At 38.2% G+C, this 11,266-nt stretch overlaps 1 protein-coding gene across 1 annotated transcript in view; it reads left to right on the top strand.

The window, feature by feature from the left end:
* The first annotated feature begins 3,442 nt into the window (after positions 1-3,442).
* LOC146730097 (charged multivesicular body protein 5-like) overlaps positions 3,443-11,266 on the top strand; it is a 31,581-nt gene continuing 23,757 nt past the window's right edge. The window contains exons 1-2 of the mRNA XM_085494569.1: positions 3,443-3,676; positions 8,812-8,916. Coding sequence (XP_085350695.1) covers positions 3,608-3,676; positions 8,812-8,916 — 174 coding nt within the window. The 5' untranslated portion in view covers positions 3,443-3,607. The remainder of the gene's footprint in view (positions 3,677-8,811; positions 8,917-11,266) is intronic.

Genomic DNA, 11,266 nt, shown 5'->3' with positions numbered 1-11,266 from the left:
CGGAAAAAAATAGGAAAAGAGAGACAAAGAGACAACAAATTGAGCTTATTCGTAGTCTGAAAAAATATGCAAAAACATAGACACAGAGCAACACCAAGTTCGCACAAGGAAGGGGAAAGACATGTATTGAGATTTGTGTCGCCGACGTCACAAGTCTAAGACAATAATACGACATCTAACGGAGAATAGAAAATAAGATTCTGTTCTCGTACATCATAGTTGGCAAAATGATTAGGTTCGATCCATTTAAATTATTGCATGATATGTCAGATTTTTTGATAAGGTCATACTCAAACTCATAATTACAAAATTTTGATAATATGCCATTTGATATATGTTTTTACTTGCAATATATGAGCTATGTATTTTTGACTCTATGTGCTATTTTTTTTTTCAGGCAGCCTTTGTTTTGAACAAAAATATATATATACCGGTATTCGTATATCCAACATTTGCTGCATATATTGTATGTAGATATTGTAAATTACTTCTATATATTAATCAGTGTGAATTTTAGATATCTGCTGGGCGAAATCCTCAATTGCCCCTGTCAAGTGATAGATCCGATCATAACTTACCGATACTCACAAGTAGAAGGACGCGTGGCGATGGGACTGCAAGTATCCGCGCCGTCCGGCGTCGTCACAGAAACGATCCCACGGGTAAGCTCCGCGCTTCTGACGGTTATTGAAATGTTGAGCGAGTGAGACTTGAGAGCGCTCCTATAATCCAGCCGTAGCCGCTAACGTGTTGGCCGCTGTGCCTTCACGTTCCGTTCTCACAGGTGTGGTATATATGTGTGTATTTATTTCTTTAAAACGATTCCACCATGACAACCCAACCACCTGTACCGTATCTTTTTTAATTAACTCACCAAAAAAGAATTACAGCGCATCCGGCAAAGTATTAACACCGGAAAACATGGACGTATTCCCATTATTGTAGCACACATTATGTGCACGTGGAAACATGGGAAATTAAAGTTAGAGTGGTAAATCAGTGCAGTTCATACGAACAGTATGCCCATTGTTGATGGGATACGCCTTTTTTTCTATCACTACATAAAACACTTGAATTATATTCCGGTTGTTTTTCTCCCGTTTTTTTGTTTTGTTTCATGCTCCTGAGAACGCAGGTGTTAGAGCTGAGTGTCACGTGGTCTGTGTTCTGAAATAAACATTGACGACGTCAGACTGACACCTTATATTAGGGGATAACGTCCCATGTGACCGTGTCTATTATCATTTCCTGGGTCCGCTGCGTCCGTTGAGTGCGGCGCGCATGGGCGCGTTTTCACGTGAAATGCGTTTCCATGTGTATATGCGTGCAGTAACACATTCGAAGTAAAATATATGTTTAATATTTTACGCATGCCATTGTGAGAATCTAGCGTTGTATATAGATGCAGTGCAGCGCAGTGTTAAATTTTAAGAGCGCTGGAGGGTCCTATTCTTAAAACAAATAAACAATCAATTCCCTTCCCATAGGTCTTTGCGCTTCACGCAATAGTATCTCTGCCTATGGCAGCCTTCAATTTTGTGGTCAACCACCTCACTACGTACGGCTATCTTTCAACACTTACCTGAAAACGTACTACAGATCGTAAAATAGATTGTTTGTGACATCCAACTCTTTATTAGTAATGTCTAACTTCCGTGGAAATGCAATAAACATAAACAATTTTATCGGGGACTACGTTGGGAAACTGAAGGGAATGTTAAAGCTGGGGTGCCGTCACCCGCGCATGCGTCAGATGACCATAGCGTGTCATTGTTTACAAACAAGCGTCCACCCATGAGCCTTTGCGTTTCAAGCACGTGTTGTTATCGTCGATTGTGCCTCAATTCCCGCGCGTGCGCAGATGACGACTCTCCCGATTTAAGAGTGAAACGTCACACCACAGTCATGATAGAGGGACTGTGGTCACACGTAATACTATAACATCGTTCTGTTTACGTATTCTTATTCAAATGGATTTCAAAACCTCTCGGTTTATTTTGTTTCCTGGTGAATATTGCAATAAAATGATAATTCTGACTGAACACTGAATTCGAATCTATGCGTCTATAACGGTCACGAAACACAGCAATTTTAGTAAGTTTATAATGTTTAGACAATTATCGGGTAATATAATGTTTTGACATTCTTAAAGCGGAGGAGTCGTCACCTGCGCATCTACAAACAAGCGTCTACCTATGAGCCTTTGCGTGTTTAGCGTGTGTTGTCAATTACCACGCGTGCGCAGGTGACGACCCTCCCGCTTTAACTTTTTCACCGCCACTTCCGCCTTTTCATCACAAATTAACAAAAAGTCCCATTTATAGTCTGCAGTTTCCTTCAGAGCATCATTGGAGCAAACAAAAATAGCAAATTTTTTTGATTGGAAAATGAAAATCAACTCAAATTTTGTCTGTTGACTTCAAAATTAGGGTTCATTTCCAGAAATATTGAAGAATATAAAAAACAAAGTGGCGAAAAATTTGGTCAAGAAAGTCTGGTGGTGAAAAGGTTGAAGGATTGCATTTTTTTAACTCAAATTACGTTCAATTGATTTTAGTAACCGGATGTCTTGAACATAACTGTGTTCAGTAACCGACTGTGAGGAATTTGAAATACGAACATATTCAAATATTTTAAATCGAGCTTGAGGTAAAGTACTACTCGTGAGTTATTTAAAGCGGGGGTGTCGTCACCTACGCATGCGTCAGGTGGGCATAGCGTGTCATTGTTTACAAACAAGCGTCTACCCATGAGCCTTTGCGTTTTTAAGCGTGTGTTGTTATCGTCGCTTGGTACTCAATTCCCGCGCGTGCGCAGCGGGGGGTGCGCAGGTGACGACCTTCCGCTTTAAATGTGCGCATATGTTAGCGCCGAATATAGCAGTGATCTGTTTTGGTTCACTGTTAATCTCTTTTTTTGTTTTTTTTTAGAAAAACGGTAAAATAATTTGCACAAAACTCAATTCGTAAGCAGCTGCCGCGGTTCACAATGAAAACACATTTTCTCGCTAAAACCTCAGACAACCAACCAAATTTGTTAATAATATTGTCATTTTTTTTAATACTTTTAGACATAAAAACGGACCTTGTATGAATATATCCTTGCCATATGAAACAATAGTAAAATGTCCTAAAATAGACATGCGTACTTTCACGGTAGTTCATTGATCGATTTTCTTTTGGCTGACTAAGCCGTACTGTGACCCAATAAACTCGGAATGGACTGGACCATCCTGCGTAACAAGGGTCACGCGCCATCCCTGTTGCCTGGGACTGATCAGGGACTGATGGTAAAGAATGGGACTGGACCTGTTGGCTGGTCCCCGCCTCTGCGCGCAAGCTCAAAGCCCAGCCGGGTCACGTGATCTGACACACAGTTCAGCGAACTGGACCTGAAGATATTTTTGACAGCGCCCTCACCCTGCGAAACTACTAGTAGTCACTGTCACGCGGAAGTGACATCATCGTTTCCCAACGCATATCTTCTGCGCAGCCTCAAACAACAGCGAAGCGAAGAAAATTCGATAGTTTTCGTCGTTATTTGGAACGTTTCCGGCTTTATTTTCATCTTTGCAGCGAGGCCCGTATTCATAAGAATATAGATCACTATGAACCGTATCTTCGGGAAATCGAAACCAAAAGACCCACCGCCGAATTTGACGGACTGCATATCAAATGTAAGTTGGCAATGGAGTTGACAGTATCATGACATTCGACCTGCAAAGTCAAGGACGAACCCATTTCAACATCAACAATCGCAGTTTGTTCAATTTTTTTAATAACTCTATAGTCTTCCGCCATACTCCATACATTATTTGTTCAGTGTTGACGCACGTCGTATGTCGACCGTTATCAAAAATGCACGAAATTCCCGTCGCTTCGGGTCATTCCAGTTTTTATCCACCCCCCCCTACGGATGGATATTAAGGTTATGACACCCTATGGATTCAAATCCACCATTCAGGTGTCGGATTTTTGTTAACTAACACACCCCCTGGAAACTACTGATTTGACGTGTACGGATGGGTATGTGAAAAAATTATACCCCTCGGATACACACAAAAACAGAACCCCTCGGAAAAAAGCAGTGTGACTTGCAAGTGGCCTACTTGGGTCTTCTAATTATAAAAAAGAAATTGGTGAATTGGGATGATATGTTGCGAAGAGCAGTGCAGTTGGAAGGAGTCAATGATTTTTTTGGAGAGGAGGGGTCTGCACAACTAGAGTGATGTCATAATATGATGACGTCACCTAGAGGGATGTGTGTGTCCCACATTGTTTTGTGCACCTGATTTGCAAATCGGTCCGAAAATTAGTTGAATAACTTTTGTCATTGGTGTTGATTTTTTTTTATTGTGATATGTCTCTAGTAATTGCAATGTAGAAGTACGTTCAACTGAATGGTCAGGTAATTTGCAGACTGATTCACAAATCATATGTATGAGGCAATATGGCGCTCAGTGTAAATGCAAAAATATACATCTAGAGTGCATATATACATGTAGTGTTATATAATAACATTTTTTTAATGCTCACAATTTGCTTTATACATAAAAGCAAGCAAGGTCTAATGACTATTGGTAAAACTTTATTACACAGGTTTACTGCTTTGGATTTAATGTCACAAAAACATTAATTTAAAGTTGTATATATTATGTTTTATATTTAGTTGAAAGCCCTTTGTAAATAGGTTAATTTGACCCCTTAACTAAATCCAAAAACAAAATCCAGGACAACATCTATGGGTTTTGCCTGAAAAATGGCCAAGTTATTTAAGTTAGGAAAACAACTTAAATCCCATGATGCAACAGTGAGTAACTTACCAACATTGGCCTGTGGAGTCTGGCTGCACATTAAAAGCGTAAACTAATGAAAAGAAATGTTATAACACAGCGAAATTTAGCGAAAAAGTATTGTGATAACAGTAGAACCTGCCAGCAGTACAAAAGTTCATAGTTTATTTACAATGTTGAATTGAGACTCCCTAAGTTGTTGAAAACTCAAATCAACTGGTTTTAGGCCTTATAATGTATGCTGTAAACATATTTCTGAAATGAGGAAATGATCAATTTTCAACAAAAATTAAAACATAATACAACTTTAAAACCTAAATGTTCATATGATATGTCAAAAGTTTGATAATTATAATTGTGAACAGTCCTCAATACTTTTGCCCTGAAATATTGAAACATTTTGGTGTGACAAAAGACACAAGTTAACCAATTAATACATAATGTATGTATTTATGTATTGTCAACTTCAGCTAAGGGTAGGCATGGGTAGACACACTATGGACGCATGCGTAGATGACAACTCTCCCGCTTTAAATGTCAGTGCATGAACTCTGGAGGTCATTGCCCATCGTCGCATGTAATTCAAACATGTGGATATCAGTTGAAATGTACATGAATAATGTAATCGAAGTGCGCTGCCCAGAGTTTATTATATTATAGTAAAATTTAAACATTGCGCATGATATGGTATGTTATTGTATGGTTTAAATTGCATATTAATTTCATTTCGAATAAAATAATTCACAATAGGAACATCGATGAAGTATTTAAAATATTTTCCCGACATTCGGTAGACACCTGACTACTATCTTTTTCAATGATTTAAATGCGCACATGTGTAAGTTTGCGTAATTATTACGAATGCAACATTATCAAGTCGGTAATATTGAGATACTCACAGACCCAATACCCCGGGTCAGTACCCTAACAATAGTAAAAATAACTTGAGTTTGCGTAATTATTATGAAAGCAATTACAATGTTGAAATATTAATCAGAGCTGGTACAATATTGTAAACAAAATTGCGTAATTAGAAAAGCCAGTACAGAGTTGTGTACAAGTTGCATAATTACAGTACCGTCGGATATCATAACAATTTTACTAGAACGACACACGAGGCAAGAACGAAACGGGTTGCTAAGGTAACGTGCCAAACTTCGGTCAACATACACTTGATGTCAGCAGCAAGTTTCGCAAAGAAGTACTTGAATTCAATTGCGCCCAAAATGACGTCGCTGATCACTCAGTTGTCGCGGCGTATGTTGTACCAAATTTTGACTTCGGCTTTTTTTTCTAAGTGCATGTTCTTGTTCACGTAAAATACGACCTCTCACCAATGTATTAAAACACTTTGAATTTATACTTTGCGTGATTATATTTGGTCTACGCGGAACATTAAACTTTCTAAACATTAATATCTGAGACCATGCATGATGTATATTCACAAAATCATATTTTATATTATGTACGTCTTTCATTCCAAGGCTCAGGTAAATAAAACAAATGTTCTTCTGCCAACTATTATAGACTAGTTTCCAAGCTTTTGACTAAGCAAAATTTATTTAATTTTCCATTTGAAATTTTTGTGATCCTTGTAATTTCCCAGTCCTTTGTGTTCATTCATGGTCTTGACAATAAATGTGAATTGCCGTGTATGTACTAGTAAGGGTGCCTCTACAGGGTAGTTGCACGTGGAAAAGGTGAGACGCAGTTTTGTATATATGCCACTTGCGCGTATGCCCAAATCAGACTTGTGCATGGCATTCTAATGATAACCTGCGCGCAAACCAGACTTACGCGTGTGAATAAAATAGAGTTAGAATAAAGGGAATGAACGCGAAGCTTTCTAATTATGCCAGCCAGTAAAATACAGAGATTTAAAATATTATAAATAAAATATATACAAGTGTTGTAATGTCCGATGTAATAGCCACATGTCGAGTTGAGTTTATTTTAATTTATAATGTGAACTATTCATGGATGCCAATGAAATTTGAGAACAACTGAAATGTACAAGTAAGTCAGACTCTTTTAAATGAATGTATCAAGTATACACATGAATTAGTATTTGCCCCAACACATTGGTTTATTCTTTATTCTATGTTGCGACTGATATGTTTGTGTGGGCTTGATCGACACAGTCGTAGAATAATAAATAAATTTTGTTGGATTAAAACAGTTTGCAAGTAGGGGTACAGCCACGTGTGACTGCATGCATTTTAAAAGGGCGTACACCCTCCCCCAGGTCTCTTGGCTGACAGTTTTTTTTTTACAAACCTACCCCTTGGAAGCTTAAAAATTACGACCGCATGGATTCACATCATCTGTGGGGAGTGTGGATAATATGAAAAAAAAATTAATCAAAAATATGACCCCCCTCGGAATTAAATCATCTGTAGGGGTGTGGATATAGAAAAAAAAATAGTCAAAAAATGACACCTCTCGGAATTGAACCATCCATACTTTTTGTAGAAATATGACCCCTCGGATTTAAACCATCCGTAGGGGGGGTGTGGACAAAAACTGGAATGACCCTTAGTATGTCAACTTCCTTTTTGTTTGTTTTTAATTTATTCAAAAAAAGCACTTCGTTTCTCGTGATATTTAACTCCATATACGCGTTATTTTGTTGACGCTTAGAAGCTGATGCACCTTGATTCACAATATTAAGTTCCAACCTTTGTAGTATTATCTGTGATCGTTGTTTTTTCCGCCTATTCACGATGTCTCCTGGCGATGACTGGCCTGGCTGGTAAACATCACATGGGTTTGAGTTGTTTTATAGGGATGGACCAATTAAACTTGTGGGGCTAGAATGTGGGGGTTGATGCATTTTCATCCTCTTGCACTGTAATCTGTTATGCCAGAGCATTATGATTTCCATTTGAGCTTTAGTTTTGACAATTCTGAATTGCACTATCCCAGATCATGGCTGTGCTTCACAAATGTGTAAACCTTTTCGTCACTGGACTTTCTCGCCCAAATTTTTCTGCACTTTTTTTTTATATTCTTCGAAATTTCTGTAAATGGACCCTATTTTTGGAGCCAAAAGACACAAGTTGAGTCAATTTTCAGTTTTCACTCAAAAAATTTGGCTGTTTTTGTCCCAATCTTCTAAAGGAAGGTACAGACTGTAAGCAGAATTATTTTGTAAATTTGCGATGAGAAGAGGGAACTGGTGGTGGAAAAGGTTAAAAGCAGTTGCTATGACGCCCTAGGAATTTGCTTTGGTGTCCTTGGAAAAATACAGATTTACCCTATATCAGTACTAATTTGATATGTCAACACAGGGAGCCCAGGAACCATAATCAACTGTAGTACGCAGTCTCTATGAGTGGGGGGGGGGGGGGTTATCTGCTGGTATCTAGTGGTAAGAAATAGACAAGGGATGAAGGCTCCAGCCAGCTCACATTTTTTAAACTCAAAAAAACGGACGAAAAGAATGAAAAATAAAATCTAAAAAAAATACCAGGTTGAAGAATATTAGTTGCTCCTTCAGATTTTGCCAAAGCATTACCTACATTTTACCGATATCTGCAGAATAAATCAAGAAAACTACACAAATTGACTCCATTTAGGAATTCCTAACGGTTTGCCCGAACGCACGGCACAGTTGGAGGCGTGGCCTGTTCAGTATTTTGTCAATAACCACTCACAAGACTTTTACCGAACCACATCGAGGTCACGACTCAGTTAGCCCTGCTCAACTGGTTCGAAACCACAAAATTTTTGCTGCTACCAATTTTATGGCATTCATAAAAAAACAAAAGTCACTAATTAAATAATAACATGTTTCTGAGGGCAATATCACGATTTGTTGCCTGCCCAAAGGATGATGGTCATGACCTTGGGCTCTGACATCATCAGTATTAGGGTCTTGACCAACAGCCTGAGGGTGATCCCCTGATACATCATGCTGGATATGCGAGTCCCATGCGTGTATACAATTCTTGTAAAAAAACAAACGTTGTTTCCATTAAATTTGACTACAATGCTTTACATGTCTTGTCTGTACACAGGTTGATAGCAGAACAGACTCCATTGATAAGAAAATATCAAAGCTGGATTTAGAACTTAAAAAATACAAAGATCAAATGAAGAAAATGCGAGATGGTCCTTCAAAGGTATGTGAAACGAAAATCAAACTTGCTCACAGTGAAATCATTACTTGGCTATGAAGTAAATTGACAATTTTCTGTTCACTGCGAGAATCACGCGTTATGCGTGAAATCGAACGTAAAAACAGGACAAACAAAGGTCATAGTGTCGTAGTGGCGTCAAACGTTGCGTGGGATTCGAAAAACGCGAATATTTTTGGGGCATTTCCATGCCTAATAATGTGCTGTCCACATTTGATGATAGGCAATTTCGATTAAGTAAGGGTATTCGGAAGCAATATTCCTCTGTCAAAGATCGGCCGGTCGATGTGTGCTACAAAATTAACAAATTCGAGTTCAAAATCAAATCGCTTTACTTTTGCGGCAGATGTTCGACGCGCGTCTTTCATGCTTCTCGCAAGATCTCGCAATTGTACGGAAAATCACCTATTGAGACTGCCACTTTGATCTTTATTTTTTTTTTTAACTGGGAAGATCAAAACATGTTTCTTAAATTGTCCTTTTGTCTACGCATACATTATCACCAGGTTACCTAAATCAGGGAAAATGTGACTCCAAAGTACTGTGGCATTTTAAAGCAGGGGAGTCGTCACCTGCGAATGCGTCAGATGGCCATAGCGTGTCATTGTTTACAAACAAGCATTTACCCATAAGCCTTTGCGTTTTAGTTTGTGTTATCGTCGTTTGGGCCTCAATTCCCGCGTGTGCGTAGGTAACGCCCTCTCGCTTTAATTTACAAATTTTATCTGTTATTTCATTCACTCTTGCACTTTTAGTATTTTATTTGTGCCTGTGTGACTCTTGATCCAGTGTTAACAAAAAAAGGGTTCAATTTATAATGTAAATGTACAGTGTTGTGACTAATTTGCATATTTATTTGCATACTAATTAACATAATTTATAGTTATATTTTTTTAAATAAACAAGATTTACTGTATACAGTGAAACACATTTAGTTAAGTAAAATGTGATATATTGCCAAAAATATATAAGTTAATACAATATTGTTAATTGGTTACAATTATATACAATTCATATCTGAAGTTTTGAAAAAAAAATTATAACTATGAGTCATCATTAAAATGGAGAATAACTTGAATTTGACCCCTTCCCTCCCTATTCCTTTGCTTTACTGTTCCCTTAATTAGCTTCACACATATGCTGGTAATTTGCTAACAGTTAAAAAACATGGCTGCCGTTAGGAAAAATCTTTTTCATTTATTCCCCAGCTCCCAGGAGCGAGGCTTCTTTGTATTTATTATGGTTTTCATTGCTGTGTCTACGGAAGTTGCATAATGGGAGTGATAAGTTATTTAATCAGTAAAATAATTTTAGCAAAATGAAAACTAGAGTGACTGTGGAGCGAAGATTGGTTTTAATATATTGAGTATCATGAAATCTGGATGAAATAATGAAAGGAAATTGAACAGCTAGAATGCAAGGTCAGAATCCAGGGTCAAAATATGCCACATTACATCCAACATGGCGGCTGCAAAGTATCAACAACTATGGATGTGGTAATAGCCTTGATTTGCAGTTTGCGTGAATTGCTGGGGAAAAAATTGATGCAAATTCTGTGCTTCGGTAACAGTGTTTGCTGCTTTTTTGTGCAATGGAAATTATTACAAGGAATGCTGCCAAAGGACATTCCCTTCTAGTAAACAAAACAACTTTAGAACGTTTATCTTGAGAAATTTAGAAGATGAAAATTGTGTGGGACAGCCGTTTGACATTTGAACACCATGGAAACCAGTGTTCTCTCCAGGATGTAAACAGCGTGGCGGTCCCGCCACAGTGCTTCGATTTGCCGCCACACCGGTCTGACACCGTCACGGTGATTAGAAAGACCACCACAGTGCTTTTTTCATTGGGGATCTCGTCACGCTGGTCGGCCCGACCGGCACTCAAAATTAGCGTCCACCTCGGAAACGCGTCCGACTATTGTCATATTGTTATTATACTTACGTACCAACCGACAAGCATCCTGCCAGTCGTGGATAATAATTTGTAAACAATAGACATAGTTGTGCGATGTGGTAGCGGTTTTAAACAATACAAGTCAATTTTGTAAAATTAACACCTCTTTGTTTGTCAGTAAATACTTTCTGACGATAGACGCAGTCTTTAGATTGATAGCAAAAATTCATTCAAAATCAATTCCACCCTGATGTAACATGGGCAAATCGGAGTTCACGATCAGTTTACGCTACTCAAGAAAAAACAACGTGTTTATTGCGTGATTGGGTAAAATACATTTGAACTGTTATCTTTCAAGACTTCTTTTACCCTTCAAAAATTGCTAATCACCTCTTTCGAAAACCATCATGCAGTTTTTATCTGAAATCCATACCAACAC

The sequence above is a fragment of the Saccoglossus kowalevskii genome, chromosome 20, assembly GCF_978046115.1.
Source record: "Saccoglossus kowalevskii chromosome 20, keSacKowa6.1, whole genome shotgun sequence".
NCBI lineage: Eukaryota > Metazoa > Hemichordata > Enteropneusta > Harrimaniidae > Saccoglossus > Saccoglossus kowalevskii.
This window is presented reverse-complemented; position numbering and strand designations above follow the sequence as displayed.